This window comes from Nilaparvata lugens, chromosome 4 (assembly GCF_014356525.2).
Source record: "Nilaparvata lugens isolate BPH chromosome 4, ASM1435652v1, whole genome shotgun sequence".
NCBI lineage: Eukaryota > Metazoa > Arthropoda > Insecta > Hemiptera > Delphacidae > Nilaparvata > Nilaparvata lugens.
In genome coordinates this window covers 14,198,282-14,221,366 of record NC_052507.1, presented here as the reverse complement: position 1 = coordinate 14,221,366, position 23,085 = coordinate 14,198,282, and the positions used below count along the sequence as shown (strand labels likewise).

The following is a 23,085-nucleotide window of genomic DNA, read 5'->3' as shown; positions in this document are numbered from 1 at the left end:
CAGAAGTTTTTCGTTGGTTCTTGGTTGAATAACCTTTCATTTGATATGTATGGATGATGGAATCTTGATCCATTCCGACGTATTAACACACTATTTTGTTGTTTTAAGCACCGATATGCAGTCAATTATTAATCTTGATCCATTCCGACGTATTAACACACTATTTTGTTTTTTAAACACCGATATGCAGTCAATATTAACTACATGTCGATGTTTAAAACAACAAAATAGCGTGTTAATATTTAAAACACAACTACATTCACTTCAAGATCACTTACTTTAAGAAAGATTAATTTGATTTCTTCCAATCTTACCAAAACCTGGGTTTTGCAAAGGGATATAGCTTCAAAATAATGTTAGAGCAATCATTTATCGGATTTTATTATAAAATTGAGTTTTCTAGGAGTCATGAATTGCTTTACAACATCATCAGTTACCTCAGCCCTTCTCTTCTGATGCTCAGCTATGATTGGTTGTAGGGTTTCGATTAGAATTTTCTTCAGTTCTCCAGTCAGTAGAGCACCACTTTCATAGTCCTGAAATACAAATAGTTATGTACAGAAATTATTATATAATGAGAAATCGATTTAGGCCGTATTCTTAGACCAGATATAGAATCCAGATAATTATCCAGATGAAAAAGTGGTTATCAACATTACTTTCAACATACTTGTTTAATCATTACTTTCAAAAGTAATACTCGTCCAATTATATATTCTTTGTTCATAATTGATTGTATTTATTGTAGTGAATGAAATTTTTATCAATTTCTCCGAAAGAAAAATTTAATTGAATTCTTCAGATATTTTAATTTTTTAAGACTGTCACTAAAGATAAATTCAGATTCTGGTACTGAAGCGTTTTAATATAAATCTGGAGACTAGGTCTATAAATATTGACCTATATTATAGACCTATAATTATAGACCTTGTCTGGAGATAACATATTATGCTAATGCTATTACGCCAGACCAGGTTTCTTCTATTTTTGTGAGGTCATTAGTAAGTAGAAGATTATTTTCAAACAAAACTTACGTGCTTTTCTACTTTGTAAAGCCTAGTTTATACGATGCCAATTGGCGAGACAATTGTCATAAGGCAACTGACTGGCATGAAATTATTGTCTTCGTATAAAAACTTCAGGCCAATTGTCTTGCCAACTGTCCCGACAATTGGCCAAAATTAAACTGTCCCGGGAGTAGACTATGGACAGTCAATTGGGCCCAGCGAGCCCCCCACTACTCGGAATCTCAATTGGCGCCGTGTGAACGGTGTAGGCAGGTAGCGCTGTCTTGTTTTTGCCAGTTCAGCAGTTTAGTCACAACATATGACGAGAACTTGGACATGTTCAGCTGTCAACTGACGTGCCAATAGTTGGCCGCGTATAATCATCTTCTCGTTTAACTGGCCTGGCCTCCGACAATTCGCAACCACGTGATGACAATTGTCCAACGACAACTGTCTTGCCAATTGGCATCGTATAAACTAGGCTTTAGGTAAGAAGTAAGGACACACGAATTGAAAAAAACATTTACAATAGTTATTTGTGCAACTAGTGCGAAAAGTGACAGTTTGCTGCACCGAAAGAAACGTTTACGCACGAGTCGTAGGCGAGTGCGGAATAATGGTTTCTTGAGTGCAGCAAACGAACTTTGCGCACGTATTTCACATTAAATTATTCATACAGTTACCATTGAATATGAAAAGTGGGTAATTATGGGTAAAATTCCCTGAAATCCATCAAATGTTTTTCTGTATAATTTTATTATTAATAAAAACCTTAATTTATTTAAAATTGAATAATAATAATTAAATTATAATGATCAGTAATTCAATTGAAAATTTATCTGACTGCTTGAAGGGGGTTTATCTTATGTAAGCATTGAAATGACTATAGTGAGGTCCACGTTATAATGACAGTATTTGATAAACTTTGATGTTGCTATCGTTCGACAAAGTAGGTAGTACTATCCTTTTCTAGCTCCACAACGAAGCCAAATCTGTTTTTGACAATGTAGAAATATAATTAATCAAGGCACATAATAAATAGGCAACGCTGTTCTCCACTGCCATTATAAAGTGAACCTCACTATACCACAGTCAGTGTTACCAACTTAATTTTTATTTTCCTGCACTGGTGCTCCATATAACCTACTAACTATTGCTGCAAATCTGGAGTACGCAAAGTAATACTTTGCGCACTAGAATGGAAAAGTGATTCTTTGCGGTTTGCAATCAGTGCAGAAATGGTCACTTTTCAAGGTATCTATAGGAAAAAATAATATGCAAAACGCAGCTGTCTCAGCTGCTGAGTCATCTTCTGTTATTGTCTAAATGGTGCAGCATTGAATAAGTATTACCATAGCCACCTCTAATACAAGGCCCTGGCCTAAGATATTGCAACGTCGCAGTGTAGGCCTAGAATCTAATACATGATTGGTGAAAAAGATCAGCTGGTATTTTTTTAAATCTTTTTCACCACCAATCATGTATTAGATTCTAGGCCTACACTGCGACGTTGCAGTATCGTAGGCCGGGGCCTTTTATTAGAGGTGACTATGGTATTACTAGTACCGCTTTCACACTCTTGCCAAGTGCGTACAAATTACGACGAGCCCGAGAGTGTGGTGATATGCTAGCGCTCGTCTTCACTTGCCTCTATGTCAGCAATAGTGTTGACCATTTGGCAAGCGACTTGGCGAGAGTGTGACGTAACAGGAGAAAACAGTGATTGAGCAAGCGATGTTTATACTATTTTTCTCATTTTCTATTTTTACTATGTTTCTCATGTTTTTTCCACATAATTGTGACAACATTCCAAACCAATCAACTTACTACTAAACTATCTCCAAGACATCTAATAATACCAGAAAGTATAGATGAAAGCTATGTAGATTCGTCTGATGTAGTAAAACTTCATTCAAAACGTGTCTCCTGAAGTGTATTATCCCAAGAGCATCCAAATACATCATCATTAGATGGAGTCAAAAATTACCACCACAGAGAAATATACTTTAGTATTTAATATACTATTAGTATTCCTTCTACTAGTACTACTTCCTGTATCCTGCTATTATAAAGTGTCACACGAAAGGTGTAACAGTCGAAGACCATAAATTCTATATGAAATTTGCCAGTAATTTTTTCATATCCACCTTAGTTTTCAAGATATATTGATTTTCCAAAATGTTTCGAAAATCGTCAATAACTACAAAACTATCAGTCGAAATATAATTCTAAGGATATGGTTGGATAAAGGAAGAAATTTCCAATAAGATTCACAATTTGTCCCTTGTTTAATGTTTTTGAACTTTTATGAGCGTTCAAACTGTTTGAAATTGGGTTTAAACTCGGCCAATGTCCTTTTTTCAACTTTGAGCCCTTATAAAGAGTCCAAAAACGTCAAACAAAGAAACAAATTATATGAATCTTATTGGCAATTTCTTCCTCTTTCCAACCATGTCCTTAGAATTAGATTTTGACTGATATTTTTCTAGTTATTGAAGTTTTTCAAAAATATCAAAAAATCTATACTATACTATCTACATGAAATTTGCAACAAAAAATGTCCAGTAACATTTTCTTATATCGACCTTAGTTTACGAGATTTAGATATTTAGTGCTGGTTTCCGAACTCGGGATTTGGCTAAGTTCTAGACTTTAAACAGCTGGAGTGAGAAAATTGGCTTTCCGAAACGGGGCGCAGTCGTAGTTTTTATGATAATCTTTGTTTTCTCATTTCTGTAATTGGAAACGTTTTCCCTTGAGGAAATGAAACATTCCTAAATAATTCAAAATAGCTGAAACTACACTATTTTCTCTTTATTTTATTTTCAATTTTATAATTTTTTCGAAATTCAATTTAAACGTGGACTGCGACTACGCCCCATTTTGGGAAGTCAATTTTCCGATTCCAGCTGTTCAAGTCTAGAACATAGCTAAATCCCGAGCTCAGAAACCGGCCCTAAATATCTAAAATCTCGTAAACTAAGGTCGATATAAGAAAATGTTACTGGACATTTTTTGTTACAAATTTCATGTAGATTCTATATTCTCCGGCTGTGACAAGTTTCGTAGGACACTCTGTATAGTACACTAACCTTTTTGATTTTTTCAAGCTGTTGATCATCTTCCATAAAAAACCTCAAGTACTGGTAGGCTATGTCGATGGAGCAATCTCCGCCCATTTCTCGGTGCTCCTCAACGGTGCTTCGGCCGCCCGAGAACGCGTGTTTGTTCACCTGAAAAACAAGCATTCACCAACCCTCTGAATCGATTCAATTTTTACAAATTTAGCAAAGCTATTTATTTATTAATAAAACAATATAAAATATCTTAAAGCACCATTTATTTTTTAAAACTTTAAAATAGTTTAACATCTAGTTTCGGTGATTACACCATCATCAGGTTATAAAATAAAAAAATAATTTTTATTTTATAACCTGATGGTGTGACCACCGAAACTAGTTTTTAAACTATTTTAAAGTTTTAAAAAATAAAGAGAGCTTCAAGATTTTTTATATTGTTTTATTAATTTAAAAAGTAGCCCATGTGAATGAAGTGTTTCTACACATTTATTTATAAGATTCCATAATCACAATAACAAATTAATGATTGGGAGAAAATCAACAGGATAAACTCAAAGCTCTTTCTCTCCCTAATTTTGATGAAAATAGTCCAAATAAGGTTACGAAAAACACTTAAAAACGATAAAAATCACACAAATTTACAGTCCAAATATACATTATATTTAAAATGTTGTATCTGGGTTGATCAGAAAGATGGAAAAAATAATTATTACACTTGAAACTATATTAATAAATTGAAAAACATAAAAAAACTCGATAAAGTGACACATAACCTAGCTACATTTGGACTGTTGTATAAATTAGAATTGGAACCGATTTGGGCGGAAACCTGTAAGTTGTGTAATTCTGAATGATTATCAACACCGTAATTATTATTGATATTGATTGCAAACCAACAGATTCCCACATTCTACTTAATTTTCGTAGGGCGTACTGTCTCCAGTTGATAACTTTTTACTTAGCTCAGTGCAGTGTGCTAAAGGAGCGTTTACATTAGTCAAGTTGACTTTAATTCAAGTTTTGTATAAAATGAATGTATTTTGAAAACTTGAAGTCAAGTTTACAAACTTGTATCCACTATACCAATGTGGACCCTTCTTCAAGTTTTGTTAATTGAAGTAGATGTTGAACATGTCTGACTTATGAATTCAACTAGAATCTTGAAGGTTCAGTCAATCCTACAAATGGGAAAATAAGATAAAAACAGTTGTCAGTCAATCGGGGAGTCCGATCTCACTACACATCAAATCTGCAAAACTGTAGAAATCAATCTAAAAAAAAAAACAAAAACAATATAGAATGAATTATAAACAATATGAATATAGAATGTGCTTATGTGTATAAAAACAACTAAATATGAAATTAAATTCATTTATTCCTTTTCACAAAAACATAGAAAATTAAAATTTAAAAAAAATATAAAAGTAAGAAAAAAACTTTGAGATTAATTATTAGATTTTTAATACATAATTATATATTTTTGAGGTTGTGAAAACTTGAATTCAAGTAAACTTGACTTGAAGTTTTCAAAATCGCCCATCCAACTTAAACGTTAAAAAACTTAAAAGTAAACTTGACTAATGTCAAATCCTACTAAAAAGTGATCACTTTTCACACTGCACTGAGCTAATCAGCTGACTGAACGTCTCACCCAGATGACTAACATTTTTTCAAAATCTTATTTTCTTCATGGATGAAGATGTTAAGTGATAGTATTTCATATACTGCTATCCATTTAAACACATTATTTACACAGGAAAATAAATATTGAATTGATGAAGGTGTTATGTGCACTGATCTAACAGCTTTAGAATGGAAGAAGGTGTTATTGTCACTTTCCTTCACTAGAGTGCGTGGCTTTTAATGTCGCTTAACACCTTCATCCATTTTCGTGCTCATGGAGAACCAATACACCAATCAACTCCTTATAGGTTATGTTGTACCAGAATAATTACAGAAACTGAATAATAATATATATAATAATAACTGAAACTAATATATTTTATGGCGTTTTGTTTTCCTTTCCACATCCTGCTATTCTTCCATTTACTAGTTCAGCAACTTTTCTCATGGAAGAGGTTTTGTGTACAATTTATTTTAAATATAGAAATAATCTGGAAAAAAGTTTTGCTGGACGAATTTGATGAATAATATCTATTCCTAATCCAAAAACCAAAAGAATCTGATGATAGAATGAACAGTTCAAAAGAAAAACTTTGAACGCTTCTATCTCAGAAGTTTGATTTTGTTACTTAACCCCTTCTTCAACTAACGCTTCAATTGCAAACCCGTATGATGTTTTGAAGCGTTTCCGGTCGTTTAATCCATCTTCAACACTTTCTTCATGACATACTTTCTTCGTGGGCTTTAATGGTTGTCTTTTTTGGGATGTATTTGTTTGTACATTTATTTTAATAAAAAATTCCATTGTTGGCAGCAAGAGTGTGCTGGATTATTTGAATTTTCTGGTTTCTGGAGTGTCATATTTGCTAATCTGTGCATAAATGTATTCTGCTGTCGTTTATGGAAAAAGTTTTTGTTGAAGGAGGTTGGACTGTTTTTGGGATTGGATTTGAAGTTGGTCACTTCATTGAAGAATTTTTCATTGTTTTCGATTCTGTTCTCATGTGCTCAAGATTCCAAATTGAAAATGGAATACATTTTGAATGATATAATCACTCGACTGAGTCATTGTCAATATTGTAGAACCGTTCCATAATTATTACATATGTTGTCAAATTCTACACAGTTTAGAAACAAACTGTGTAGAATTTGACAACATATGTGTGTTTTCATTTAATTATTGAATATAATCACTTCATTTAAATTTAGAATAAGATCTATGTTGATTGATTTTTCTTTCAATTACCTTGTTTTTGATTTGCTTGGGTGTGTCAGTGAGGAAAATAGCAGTATTTTCGTCGCTGGCCGACATTTTTGTTTTGGCACCTTGTAATGCTGGAATGAACGTTGAATGAAGGAGAGCCGGCTTGTGGTAGCCCAGTCTTGGAGCGACATCTCTTGTCATTCGGAAGTAGGGGTCCTGAAATATTCCAATTCAATTACATAAAATAATTACAAGTAAAAAAGTGAATTATTCCTATGGCTTTTGTTGGTGGGGAATCCCTTGCGGGAAGGTCCCACCTCGCCTGAATATACAGAGTGTTTCAGAATTAGTGTCGAACATTTTAGGGTATTGTTCCTGGATGATAGGAGACTACAAATGTCGTATTTGAACTGTCCAAAACAGCGGTTATCCTAAAAGCTGCCATTTTGTTTTTTCACTTAGTAATTTTTATCCCAAGAACGAAATGTTGTATTGATCTGAAATTTGGCAAGAATATTTATGCTATGAAGACTCAACTTCAAAAAATAAAAGTAAAAATGATCTATGCAAATTTTCATAATGGCGGCCATTTTAAATTTTTGATGTCAAATTTCACGAAAACCGTTTACTTTACAGAAAATTTACAAAAGACAAAAAAGTTAGGAAATTTTATCAAAATTTCAAGGATACCTTATCTATTAAGATTGGCGAAAGAATAACAGAGAAATTGATTCTTTTCGTACTGCATGCATGACCACTTTTCACCATTTAGACATCAATATTAAATTTTTAATTCCAATTGTATTCAAGATGAAGCTTTGAAACTCGGTATGGCTCCATATGGACATACAACTGATTTAACAATGTTTTTCAGATGATGTTGTTTGTCTTGTAAAAGTATGTTTGTACGAAAATAATTAATTCCTCTGTTATTATTTGACCAATCTTAATGAATGAGGTATCCTTGAAATCTTGATAATTTTCACTTGAATTACTTAAAATCTTTATAACTTTTTTGTCTCCTGTAAATTTTCTGTAAAGTAAACGGTTTTCGTGAAATTTGCCATCAAAAATTTAAAATTGTCGCCATTTTGAAAATTTACATCGAAAATTTTTCATTCTATTTTTTATAGCCGAGTCTTTATAGCATAAATATTCATGCCAAATTTCATATCAATACAACATTTCGTTCTTGAAATAAAAAAAACAGCTATAAGGATAACCGCTGAGATTTGGACACCTCAAATACGACATTTGTAGTATCCTATCATCTAGGAACAATACCCTAAAATGTTCGACACTACTTCTGAAACACTCTGTATAACTTAAGCCATCAATGGTCCTTACGACTGTCATACTTCAGCCGGAACCGACAATTTAACGTGCCCATCTGATAACACGGCAGTGACCTGAGTGAATCACTCCGTGAATAACACTTTAAAATAAAATCACTGCTTCCCAAATATCAGCATTGGTTGAAGAGGAATCATTGATCTTATCCTCATTGATCTTATTTAAAATGAATGTTATTTTAAGTGAATCTCATTCTAGTTTGAACACCAGAGGCTAAATGTTGGATAAAATCACAAATATTCGTTTACAATACTGAGAAACACTTCTTGTAACGGTTCACATTGGTTAAAAAGGAAGTAGTAATGCTATTTTAAAGGAATGATAATATTATCTTGCAGTGAAATTCACTACAGTATTAAAACATTCATTAACTGCTCATTTGGACTGTCGTAAAATAGATCCTTAAAATTAACAGATATTAACAAAGTGAGATTTTCTACAAACTGTCAGCATTGGTTCAATGGGAAGCAGTGACGTCATCTATAAGGATTACTGACAGTTTTCAGTGAGTTTCAGAAGTATTCTGAAGTTTTCAACTAAGAAAATAAGAAAGCTCATTAATAAATTCTACCAGCTTCGTCATATAATTAGTAAAGAGATGATAAAAATAGTATATTTCTCACTTGTAGAGTCACTTTTAATATATGGATAGTTGGTTTGGGGTGCAGCAAATTACAACTTAATAGATTCAATTTTTAAAGCTCAGAAACGTATTCTTAAGGTTATGACAAACAAAACAGCCGTTCTCCAACAAGTGAATTGTTCATCGAAAGTAAAGTTCTCAGCGTCAGACAATTATATGTATCAGTTTTAGTAATTTATATTAAGAATACAAATTTTACTGATTTAATTTTCCATAGCCACAAAACTAAAAAATCTGAATTTTCATCTCGTTCCTAGAATGAACACAGCTTTTGGTCAGAGATCTGTACAAAATTTAGGTCCAAGAATTTACAATAAAATCCCGCAGATCGCAAAGGACGAAATAAATTGAATGAAAAAGAAATTGTCAAAATTTCATTCAATATGAATAATTACCACTTTTCAACTACACAAAAAAAGACGAAATAAATATAAATATATTTAAAAGATCATTACATAACTAGTTATATGATACTGGAGCCTACCAGACCGAGGAGCTCATTGTGAATAGGATATAGGATAAACTAATGTCATATTTTTATAATAATCTTATAAGTATTATATTCTATCTTTAATAACTAACCTTTATAACTAAAATTACTAACTAAATTTTTAATACATGTTTCAGAAAAGAATATTATGATCACCCCGACACATATTATTACAGCGGGGTATCATAATTAGGAATAAGTTTATTATTAGGAACTTTTGTATGTATATTATAATAATTACGTATCTTTCTTCGGTCACCTGATTAGAGCTTCGGAGGACAGACTAAGCAGAAGAATTATTGAAAAGTTGTGGAAAAGTAAAACAAATATAAAATGGATTGACGAACTCAAGGAGGATATGAGAGAGTTGAATATAACATTCGAAGATTTGAAGAACAAGTCGGACAACATCAGAATCCTGAAGGACAAACAGACCAGACTGCAGATCAAAGTCAGACACAGAATGGGAAGAGTGATTTCGGACGAGGAAAGGAAATTAATTTCTGAACGAATGAAGAAATATTGGGCTGAGAGAGGACGGAGTAAAGGTGGAAGATACTGACTACAGTGGTCCAATGAAGGCCATAAAATAATAATAATAATAATAATAATAATAATAATAATAATAATAATAATAATAATAATAATAATAATTACGTATATGTTTTGTTAATAGACTCCTCTGGTTACAATTCATTGGCGATCAGAGGAATTATTATTATTATTCTGTATCTATACATTTTTTTATTTCAACTTTATTATGAATTTTCAATATTCACAGATCTACACAGAAAATTGCATTAGAAAACAAGAACAATCTTAGCTGATAGTTCCAAATTGTCTTGTTCAAGTTCATAACAACGATTTTCAAATTTCTTTAGTTTAACGTCCACTAATTTTTTCAATTCATTCACTGATGAGAGTATATCACGTTTTACGATGTCTAGTTTACCTTGCATTAAAGAGTCCATTCTTTTAATGATAAGTTCCAAGGAAATATCTTGTTCATTTTCTGGTGAATTCATGATGTAACACTTGACACAAAATGTTTCACTGATTTAAACACTAACAAAACAAAACTACGAAAATTTACGAAATAAATACTTCCGAACAACAGGAATAGACTGTAAATGCAGGCACGCCAGCGATAAGAGAGCTCGACAAAAACCAACCGTCCGGCTCGGCAGCCAGATAGCAACCCACTCGTTGCAGTATATCAATCGGTATGTTGGCAATGGCGTCTCGAATGTTGTTCTTGAGTGTGCTATGGTCCGTGGTCGATCGACATAAACCAGGGATTTTGAATAACCCTATAAAAAACACATTGAGGAAACGCACGTGGAAATGAGCCTCGTCACTGAAAAAAAAAAAATGACCGCGTCTTCAGGCAAGTTGTCAATCAGCATATCACATGAATTTTTACGGGCAACAAAATCGCGTTCAGTCAATTCTTGAACAACAGCCAATTTATAGGGATTAAATTGAAGGTCTTCATAGTAAATTCGTCGAACAGTGGAATCAGAAATTGCCCTAGCAGCTGCGTATTTCCGAGCCTAACGCCGGGGAGAAAGCACAACTGACTGCCTCACTCTTTCGATATTTTCTAGAGTTCTGATGGTTTGTTGAAGTCCATTCCTGGGTTTATCGACACTTCCACACTCCCGAAATGAGTTAACCCACGACAGAATCAAATTACGGCCAGGAACGAGTCTGTGAGGAGGAATTTCAAATTGAGCACAGAAGGCACGTTGCGTAGCAACAATAAGTGACCGACCATCAAAAGAGAAGCTCTCAACTGCGAAGGCCCGCTGCTCTCTAGACCAGAGCATGATAGCTACTTAATTGAGGGAGGATAAATTTGGGAACTTCCCCCTCCAGAAGCGCCCTCTCCTGCCCCTCTACACGAACAATTCACCCCGCGGGATTTTTTTTCAAATAAGTAAATTTCTCTGGTGCACCTTGTAGTATTTAATTGAAAATTAAAGTACCCTTATTAACTTTTTCAGTGGATGAAAATCAAGTCGATTAAAACATCTTGTGACTTGTGAGAGATAAAAAATAGAGTTAAAAAGGGCACTTTGATCTTCAATTTGTATATACATACGTTTATATTTATATGAAGAAATACAATGAACTGTTAGAATTTAATCCTTGTCTTGATTATAATAATTATCATTGCCATGAAAAAACAATTTTTACAAATAAAAAAAATCAAAATAACTTACCAAGAATAATAAAAATAATTATAATAATACATATAAAATAAAAAATGGATATTACTTACGTTAAAATTATATATATTTTTCATTTTAGAATAACTTGGCAACTGTCAAATATTTATGGCATGTTATGAAAATGTTAATTCATTTTCTTGATGAATTCGATATTCTTGAGATAGATTTGATGTTGATTAACAATAACCGACAATCAATACTATATCAGATATACTGGAATGACTTGAATCATAATTGCCTACTATAGAAGGCGGTGGAAAATGTGAAGTGACATGTGTGCATTACTACGAAATCCATTGACTACAGAACTTGAATCTTACTACTATAGCACAATTCATGCATTACAGTGAAATTTGTCACATTTTAGGGCAAATTATTTTAAAATCTCTCTACTCACCCAATAAAATTGAAGTCTGAGAATATGAATGTCTTGTTGACATCGAATCCACAAGCAATGATATCTTTGGCATTCTCGTAAGCTAACTTCTTTGCTGTCTCCAACTTCAGATCTTTCCACAGAAACTTTTCATCGTCTGTCAACTGAATGACCAGAGGAACGTCGAACGTGTCTTGTATCCATCTGAAATTTATTAATTCTATAGTCTGATTTTTACTCTAATTTTGGCGTATGAAGGAGGCTCCTTTTCCTTTTATATTAGCCTTGAAATTCAAAATGTCCAAAAATCTTGTATATACGTCGACGCGCAGTTTAAAAAGGAACATACCAGTCAAACTTCATGAAAATCTATAGCTGCGTTTCTCCGTAAATGCGCAACATATAAACATATTAAACAGCTTAAAGAGGGATGGATCTTTTTTCATTGATTTGTATAAGTTTATTAGTACAAGATTTTGCAGTATTGTATATTATTATTTTGTTTGATATGATTGGTTAATAAAATTTATTATTTATAAAGATATATGCGAAACCGACTTTTTGAATCTTAGACCTCACTTCGCTCGGTCAATTATAATTATATTTCTACTAATTTATGATTAATTTACAATGTGCTTAAGGCTACAATATTAATAACTTTTTGTTAATTGCTTTTTTGTGTTATAGATAGAGCTATGGACTTTTAAATCTCAAGAATACGATTTAAATAGAAGCAACATTTATCCTGCGCAAGCGCTCGGTTCCTTTTGCAACATGTTCTACACTAGCCAAGCCAACATGGCAACCAACCATACACCCACTTCACAATCCTACCCTATCTTCGTGAGTTACCTAATATTGTATATGGTATGCCACCTCCACACTCTCGCCCAATGCGTACAAATGACGTCGAGCGCGAGAGTGTGGATGGCTGCTTTGCCAGCGCTCGCCTTTACTGGCCTTCGCTTGCCAGCGCTCGCCTTTAGTGGCCTTCGCTTGCCAGCGCTCGCCATTACTGGCCTTCGCTTGCCAGCGCTCGCCTTTAGTGGCATTCGCTTGCCAGCGCTCGCCATTACTGGCCTTCGCTTGCCAGCGCTCGCCATTACTGGCCTTCGCTTGCCAGCGCTCCGATTTTCGTCGAGCGAAGACGAGTGGCCGAGCATCTACAATTGTTCACATTGCAGTGTGGTTGGTAAAACCAACATAACCGAGCTTGTAAGCGACTAGGTGAAAGTGTGGACTGGAAATTACATTGATTGTACCAAATAAAACCATTAAATCAAACAACAATATTAGGTTGCCAAATCAACACTACGAATCCAATAATACGATGAAAATGTCATCACAATAGAAATCTGAGTACATGAATTAATATTGCTTTGGAAATTTAGGTATAAAGGTAAAGGTATAAGGTACTTTCATCTATCAAAATTTGGGAGAGAGACAGTTTTGAGCACAGCCTGTTGTAATCTCCCAATCATATTGAATTTTTTAACATGTGGCCCTGTTAATGAATGAATAAATAATACGATAAACAGTATCAATTGCTAATAAATTATAATCGAAAAGTTCCAAGTGCCGGAAAATCCAGGAGTTTTCCTTGGTCGCTTTAGACTAAAATGCTATTTAAATAATACAACAGTATTAACTACTAATATAACAAAGCACATACTGTTATTAGAAAAACGTAGAAATATCAAAATCAAATCAACCAAAAATACATTTTTATGACATGAATATTCATTACTATGTTGGATATGCATTCTTTCCCACTATTAAACTAGTAGTTCTGTGAACAGTAGACCTCACGCAGTATTCTCATCCACATGTACCTGATTGAAACTATAGAACTTATGGAAATACAGCATTAGACTGGCTTCTCCACACATCTGTGTAATCACTTGTCAGCTGATTTATGATGAATACTTCTATAGTCTGATTTTTACTCTAATATTGGTGTATGAAGGAGGCTCTTTTCCTTTTATATTATCCTTGAAATGCAACATTTCCAAAAACTTTGTATATACGTAGACGCGCAATTAAAAAAGGAACATACCTGTCAAATTTCATGAAAATCTATTACCGCGTTACGCCGTAAATGCGCAACATTTAAACATTAAGAGAAATGCCAAACCGTCGACTTGAATCTTAGACCTCACTTCGCTCGGTCAATTAACATTGAATTCAAAAACACTTTTAAAGTGGAGTACGCACTTACTTATAGCAGTGAGGATCGTTTTAACCTGGTAAAGACTTGGGTTGAAACAACCGTCACTTTATAATCAAGTAAATAATTAAGAACTGAAAATTTTGTCAAGTGAACATCTACAAGACAACCTTTTTCGGACTATGTGTAACCTAATCTAAATTTTGGAGGGGAATAGCAAAAGGTTACCTTAGTTTTTCTCTCCCTATCATTTTGATTATGTAATTATTGTATGAATCAAGAAAAAAGTGATTATTATATTACTTTAAAAGCTGTTTTAAATTCAATAAGAAATTCTTGTTGCTCAATAAAATGTATCTCATATTGTTCCTTGTTCGGATAAAGATAAAGAACTCTTCCAAATATGGTTTCAAGCAAAATTTCCTTTTCCCATTTTATGAATAAATAAGATTTGAGGCATTTTTTGAGATAATTAGCTTTTATCTGTAACTTACTTTGTAAATATGAACGGTATCAAGTGTCCAACATGCATAGCTTCGGACGAAGGTCCACGGCCCGTGTATAAGTAGAATGATTTCCCTTCTTCGACATACTTTAGAATAGTGTGCATATCCCGATGAGAGAAGAACACTTGCCGCCTCAATAAATGGTGGAGGGGAGCTTTAATAACTTTACTCCAGCGGGAAAGTAGTTCTTCATCGATTTTTGAACTGCCAAAGCGCACTGAAATAAAGAATATTACCTCAGTAACATGATGTCATATATCTGAAGCTATATTTACTGTTGTTTTATTTTTAAACCGTATTTTCAACTCATTGTTTTATTTTTTTAATGTTGATACATTAGATAATAGACAGCATTTCAAGTATTCAAGACGTTTCTACACAGAAAATATAATTCATTATTATCATCTTTTTGATTTTGAATACTATGACAAAAGACTCAAATACTATTTAAAAATTGCAAATATCATCCATCATTAGTGATAAATTAAGGGGGACGTTTCTTATCTAGTGTATGTATTATCAATATTGTACATATCAAATGTAGCACCGTATGTATGCGGTATTATTTATTTAGCGTATGGCTTTCAAGACGTATCAATCAGTATCCATTCCATTTTCAGGATCATCATTGGAATAATCCCTTGTCATATATCCAGTCCGTTTAAGTAAGCTATTGACTCTGGAGTTGCCATCAAGAAATCTTCTTCTGTTCCTCCTCTGAAGGCTGTGATTGCACACTCTTTCACTATATACTCCTTCGCCTCCTCGCGGTGCACCCTGGATAACGCTAAATGAGCTAACAACAATCGGCAGTCAGACAAATCAAGTGGTTCTCCTGACTATTCAAGACTCTTAATCAGTATTCGAAATGTATGCGGTAAAATTGCATGGCTGAGAATGTAAACGCACTGGTGGCAGATCACTGTGCTGTGCTGATTGATGTGGTGCAACAACTCCAGAGAAATATGGATGTTCCTGATTGCGTGAAAAGGTATGAATTTAGCAGAAGAAAGATTACAGAGGACAGTGTAGCAGCTTTTCGACAACACATTATGGGTATGAATTGGAGTTTACTGCACACAATCTCAACAAGTGAGGAAAAATTTAATCTATTCCATGTACAACCTGTCATGCCCAGCAGTAGCCTGTAAACCGAATTTTGGAATTGTTAAAAAGCAAAAAAGCCACACAAATGAATGGTATACTCCAGAGTTGGGTAATATCAGAGTCCTTTTCACCATGCTGTATGCTGCCTATAAGCCTAGCCCATCATTGCAGGGAGAGGAGTACAAAAACTACCTAAGAGCCAAGCAGATCCACAGAATGGAAATAGAGCAAAAAATACAAAAATGTCAGTTTCATTGACAGATCCCATAATCCCACAACAGCAGCTTGGAATCTTATCAAGGACTCTTTGAAGGCACACTCATTGGCAAAGTGTAGGTCCAGTCCTGATGAAGCAAACAGGGCTTTTCTGAATACCGTGGGTGAGATAGTGGATAGCATTCCACACTCTGGCCACGATCCAGCCTCATCAGTGCTCAAACTCTCCATGAGTTTCATTGTTTCAGGCTATTGAATTCCGTGGAGCTGATAAACATTGTAGAAGGTTTTAAAACCACCTTCAGCCAAGACATCTATGGCCTATCCACATATGTCCTTAAGAAAGTTGTTGGTGTGATAAATTGATGGAATATTCCCAGACTACCTCAAGGTTGCAAGAACTGTGCCCATATTTAAAAAAGGCAATCCTGATGATATTGGCAACTTCAGGCCAGTTTCTATTGTGTCAGTCATCAGTAAAATTATGGAGACTGCTATGTTGAGGCAAATGAGTGAGTATTTGGAAAGTTATAACCTCCTTGGAGATATGCAGCATGGTTTTAGAGGGGGCAGGTCCACTACATAAGCACTGCTCTCTCTCTTGTCCAAAGAATACAAGAGGTTTTTGAGGAACATGGATCAATTGAGTTGGTATTGTGCGACCTCTCAAAGGCGTTCGATTCTATGTCCCATGTCATCTTGTTGAGAAAGTTGGCTAGATATGGGTTCCGGGGAAGAGCGTGGAAGATGGTCGCCGACTACCTCAAGGACAGAAAGCAGGTAGTGTCTATAATGGGTGCCAGATCAAATGAAGAAGATGTACTCCATAGTGTGCCCCAAGGCTCAGTACTTGGCCCGCTGTTATTTCTGGTGATGATTAATGACTTGCACCTGAATGGTGCCAGCTTACTTTTCGCTGATGACACCACAATCATTGGTCAGGGCAGACGGCCCCATGATGCCAAATCCTGGGCTTACACGATCTTTTCTGAGGCCAAGAAGTGGTTTGCCAATAATAAGCTGAAGCTGAATGAGACCAAAACTCGAGAGATTGCATGTACTCTCAGCAGAACAGTTATTCTTGACGCTGAGCCTGTGACATTACTTGGTTTTGGTATTGATACCAAACCTCTATCATGGGTGTCACATATTACCAAAGTTTGCAAAAGACTTTTAAGAGTTGTTCATCTGCTCCGAAAAATGAGGACGCTGCTCAGTGTTGATCGCCTGCTGATGTTGTACCATGCGTTATTTGCCAACCACATTCAGTACGGCATTTTGATATGGGGGCACTCGGCGCATGTGAGGAACATACTCCTGTAATGACATGTAGTGAGTATGATACACACTACCAGCCCATATTCCAGCGTTTGGGTATCTACAGTATATTGCTGATCATCAATCACTTGGAAATTATAGTGCTTAGAAAGGATAAAGTATGTGAGGATCAAAGAGCTACTGTGAGACAATATAGTCAAAATAACTACAATTATTTCTACAGAGAGATTTTTATAACTGATTGGACATCTATTGTAGCTGGTTCTGGGTCATCTGTAGCATTTCATCTCTTCACTCACAACATTAAGAATAAAATTGAATTGTGTTTTCCACTACAAAATAGACAGAGAACTCCAAGTAAAATAATTAAGTGGTTTACTGAGGAACTAAGGTCAATAAAGGATCGTGTCGTGCTTCATTACGATCTTTATAGAGTAACTGGTTCTCTACATGCAAAGCAAGCATATGTATCCCTTAATAAGATTTATAATTCTAAAATTATTGAGGCTAAAAAATCTTCATTTGGGCGACTTATTGCTAATTCCTCTAATAAATCAATGTGGAACAGTATGGCAACTTGTCAAACAGGAAACAAGAACAAACAAGAGTAATAAAGTAGATATTGACCCAAATGAGCTGAATAACTTTTTTATAGACTCAGTGGCAGCAATAGCTGGAAATGCATTACATCCTAATGATGTTCCAGACTCTGGTGTTCAGGATGAGTGTCAATTTGAATGGTGCAATGTAAGTGAGAATGACGTTATAAGGGCTGTGACTGAATTATTAAATTCCAAAAGTACTGATGTTTATGGTGTCTCCAATTTTTTTCTCAAAAAAGTCATTCATTCTATTGTTGAACCACTTACAACATTTTTTAACCAATGTATAAATGAAGGTCAATATCCAGATTGTCTGAAAATATCAAAAATAATTCCAGTACACAAAAAAGGTGATAAATTATCAGTTGAGAACTTTAGACCTATCAGTAAAGTTCCTATATTTTCAAAATTTTTCGAGTACATTTTGTTTCTTCAGCTGGTTGTCTATTTTGAGTCTAATAACTTTTTGTATCATACTCAATATGGATTTCTAAGAGGAAGATCAACAGCTATGGCTATTGAAGATATTGTGAAATGTATATTGTCATCTTTTGAGAATAAGGAATACATCCAGTTAACACTGTGTGATCTTACAAAGGCGTTTGACTGTGTATCACATTGTGTCTTGCTAGCCAAACTCAAGAGATATGGAATTAAGGATGAATCACTGAAGCTGCTGGAATCTTATCTTAGGGGGAGACAACAGTATGTAAGCTGCAACAACAAAACATCCAGCACCAGAGCGGTTGAGTTTGGTGTACCCCAAGGATCTGTCTTAGGACCATTTCTGTTCCTGTGCATGATAAATGACCTGTCTGCAAATGTTCCTTGTCGAACCGTACTCTACGCAGATGACACAACTCTTGTCTCAAGCCATGAAGATCTTCACATGCTGCAGCAGATTGATGCTGAAGCTTTCAGTATGGCGGCTGATTGGTTTGCTGCAAATGGGCTGCTGATGAATGCTGAAAAACTCAAAGTATTGTCTGTGGTCTTAGAGGTGGTATTAGAAATGATGCATCTGCAGTGAAGCTTCTTGGCATCTATTTGGACTCCAAATTGAATTGGCAGGTGCATGTGAGTAATGTCTGTACTAAGCTGTCTAGAGTGATTTATGCTCTACGAAGATTAAGAAATACGATTTCATTGGATAAACTGAGAACTGTTTACTTAGCCTTGTTCCAATGTCATATAGAATATGGTTTAAAATTATGGGGGCATGCTCCCTCATTAAATGACATACTCTTGTGCCAAAAGCGAGCCATGCTAGGTAAGCCTCCCAGAGAAACATGTCGTCCTTTATTTGTCGAGTTGAAACTGTTAACTGTGCATAGTCTTTATATTTTTTCAGCTTTAATAAATGTCAAGAGAAGTCTGTTACAACATAATGAAAGAGGTTCACTTTACAGGTTTAATATTAGAACCAGTCATGATATTAATGTTCCTAGATGCAGACTTAGAAAGGCTCAGGACCACTGGCTTTCTTGTGGTATTAAATTTTTCAACAAACTACCTCTTGATTTGCGAGATGCTCCATTAAATGTGTTCAAGATCAAATTGCATCAGTGGTTTGAAAGAAACCCATTTTATTCAATAAATGAATTTTTATCTGGAGGCTGTGATATTGATGTATAGATTATTTATGTTTAATGCTGCGTTTCTGTGATTTGACCTACCTAACTGTGATTGATTCTTGTTTAATCTCCGTTTGACTTGACTGTGATATAAATGTTATTATTTGGTATTGTTTTGATCATTATTAGATATGTTGTTGTTTTTTCTGTTATAATTAATTTAATTATGATCTGGACTTACTCAGCAGTGAAACGGTTAAGCTGTGATAAGATTTTTATATTGAATGGACTATTGACATGGAACTTATATTTAGTATATTGTATTGACTATAAATTACTGTATCACGAAACTCTATACTTGTAAAAGCTCTTGAGTTAATAAAACATTATTATTATTATTATAGCTTCTACATACTGTCATCGCTCCTACATGTCAGGAAAAACATCTACACATTCACCAGAAGAGAAGAAGTGCAATCACATGGAACTCAAGGGAGGGTCAACTTGAATGTGCTGCGCTGTCGCCTGTCAAGAGTGAAGGATAGTTTCCCAGTGTTGGCTGTGCGAATGTTTAACTGCTTGCCAGATTCAGTTAGGGCGCGCCTTGTAAATGTATTCAGGAAATCATTGTCGCGGTGGCTCATTGGAAGGAGCGTCTACCAGTTAGAGGATTTCTTTAGTGAAAGCTTTGCTGGACATTGATACTGTCTACAGTTTGTGAATATTGTTTTCAATTACTTGACACGATCGAACCAAAAAACCTGGCCTTGATCACGACATTGGATATGCGATGATAACAACAGAACACTGTATTTTGAATAATACAAAAATATTGACATTTTAAACCTAGAACTTGACCACTTATCCTACCCTTTTACCTTTAAAAAATTAAAAATTATACTTTAGTTTTTGAACATATGTATGATTTAAAATTGTAATGTATTATCGATGATTCTAATATTAATAATACCTCCTACACCAGATACGGAACTGGACTTGAACAAGACTGCTGGCCATTATAATTGTTAAATTTTTTATAGCAATCCATTTTATATTTTATTCACACCGCCAGTCTTCACTAGTGAACATGTTGAATCATAAAACTGATTTGAGAAAAAAAGGGAATCTTCTCAATCTATCCAATATAAAATCATTATTTTTTGGCATACTAAGATTCATGCTTACTAACCTATAAGTTTGTCATAATCAATCCCAGTGTCCGCCTTCGAATTAACATTCCATGGATCGACAAAATCATCTTCTTCGCCTTTATTTTCTTGACTAACGTCTAGTTCATTTTCTGCAGGAGAAGTCATTATTCATTTGATAAACTGTCAACAGTTTATTATAAAGAACCAATAACCTAAAACCGGAAAACTAACCAGCCAGCACCACAGAGCACAGAATAAGTATACTTTGCTGAGCATATATATGTATACTGTGCCTGTGCCAGCACAGCAGAGAGCAGACAGCAATGCAGATGCAAAATGCAAAGACCTTAAAGATGCATCTCTCATAAGGTCTTTTGGTCTTATGGTCTCTCTTAAGGTCTAAATATCTCTTTAAGGTCTTTGGCAAAATGAATAATAAATCAGCTGATTGTAAGCAGGAAACACAAACAATTACATCTTCTCTATCGAGAATATTCAGATCCTGCGTAGTATCCAAAGTTGCCAAATGATTATGCCGTTGATGAAGGTGTAGAGAAGTTTATTTTACTCGAAGTTATACCTATATACTATCAGAGCAGCAGGTGAGAATCTATTCAGCGATTACTCACTGGGAAAATCTTGACTCAAAAATACCACTGATATTGTTTTAGCTGATCTATTACAATCTCTAATCGAAATAAATTCATTACTTGTCTGATTTTTTCCTCTTGTGGTTATTGAGTTATCCAATAGACATCTGTGCTTTTATTGTGGTCATGGAAGTCACTTCTTGGACTAAACTTACAAGGAGGGCTAGCTCACCAACTGTGTGAGTTTTTGCAGCTGGTGGGTGACCCTTGCCAGTCTCTTACAGATGCTCTGAATGTGATGCTTCCAGGTGAGGCCCGCCGCAATCCACGCCGTGGGATGGTTTGTAAACCATTGCTATAGAATTATTCATAATTAATCAGCTGACAAGTGGATAATTCATTGCATGTATCAAAAAAATGTTTGGAGAAGCCTAGAAATGGTTTACAAAATATCCCACTGCGTGGGTTGGAGTGGCGTGGATCAGGGGTGCCCATCCCCCCAATGGTCCATGTCGCAAAATTCCCCCCCAAAATACTTAAAATTTGGTATCCATTTAGGTACTTAAAAAATTTATATTGAAAATCCCTCCCCCGCATTTTTCCTAGTTTTCTCCAAAATCTCCCCAAGATTCAGTGAGGGCGCGCCTTGTAAATGTATTCAGGAAATCATTGTCGCGGTGGCTCATTGGAAGGAGCGTCTACCAGTTAGAGGATTTCTTTAGTGAAAGCTTTGCTGGACATTGATACTGCCTACAGTTTGTGAATATTGTTTTCAATTACTTGACACGATCGAACCAAAAAACCTGGCCTTGATCACGACATTGGATATGCGATGATAACAACAGAACACTGTATTTTAAATAATACAAAAATATTGACATTTTAAACCTAGAACTTGACCACTTATCCTACCCTTTTACCTTTAAAACATTAAAAATTATACTTTAGTTTTGAACATATGTATGATTTAAAATTGTAATGTATTATCGATGATTCTAATATTAATAATACCTCCTACACCAGATACGGAACTGTACTGAACAAGACTGCTGGCCATTATAATTGTTAAATTTTTTATAGCAACCATTTATTTTTAATTAACACCGCCAGTCTTCACTAGTGAACATGTTGAATCATAAAACTGACTTAAGAAAAAAGGGAATCTTCTCAATCTATCCAAAATAAAATCATTATTTTTGGCATACTAAGATTCATGCTTACTAACCTATAAGTTTGTCATAATCAATCCCAGTGTCCGCCTTCGAATTAACATTCCATGGATCGACAAAATCATCTTCTTCGCCTTTATTTTCTTGACTAACGTCTAGTTCATTTTCTGCAGGAGAAGTCATTATTCATTTGATAAACTGTCGACAGTTTATTATAAAGAACCAATAACCTAAAACCGGAAAACTAACCAGCCAGCACAGCAGAGCAGAGATCAGACAGCAATGCAGATGCAAAATGAATAATGAATCAGCTGATTGTAAGCAGGAAACACAAACAGGTACATCTTCTCTATCGAGAATATTCAGATCCGGCGTAGTATCCAAAGTTGCCAAATGATTTTGCCGATGATGAAGAAGTAGAGAAGTTTATTTTTACTCGAAGTTACACCTATATACTATCAGAGCAGCAGGTGAGAATCTATTCAGCGATTACTCACTGGGAAAATCTTGCATGACTCAAAAATACCACTGATATTGTTTTAGCTGATCTATTACAATCTCTAATCGAAATAAATTCATTACTTGTCTGATTTTTTCTTCTTGTGGTTATTGAGTTATCCAATAGACATCTGTGCTTTTATTGTGATCATGGAAGTCACTTCTTGGACTAAACTTACAAGGAGGGCTAGCTCACCAACTGTGTGAGTTTTTGCAG

General features: G+C 34.7%; 1 protein-coding gene across 1 annotated transcript; it reads right to left on the bottom strand.

Annotated features, from left to right (window-relative positions):
* Positions 1-351: 351 nt before the first annotated feature.
* LOC111046059 (tryptophan--tRNA ligase, cytoplasmic) lies at positions 352-22,646 on the bottom strand. The gene is made up of 7 exons (XM_039425683.1): positions 22,427-22,646; positions 14,672-14,900; positions 12,032-12,214; positions 10,739-10,757; positions 6,957-7,130; positions 4,100-4,240; positions 352-536 (listed from the first exon to the last, which is right to left on the bottom strand). The coding sequence occupies exons 1-7, from the start codon at positions 22,551-22,553 to the stop codon at positions 366-368; spliced, it is 1,044 nt and encodes a 347-aa protein (XP_039281617.1). The 5' UTR covers positions 22,554-22,646; the 3' UTR covers positions 352-365.
* Positions 22,647-23,085: the final 439 nt, after the last annotated feature.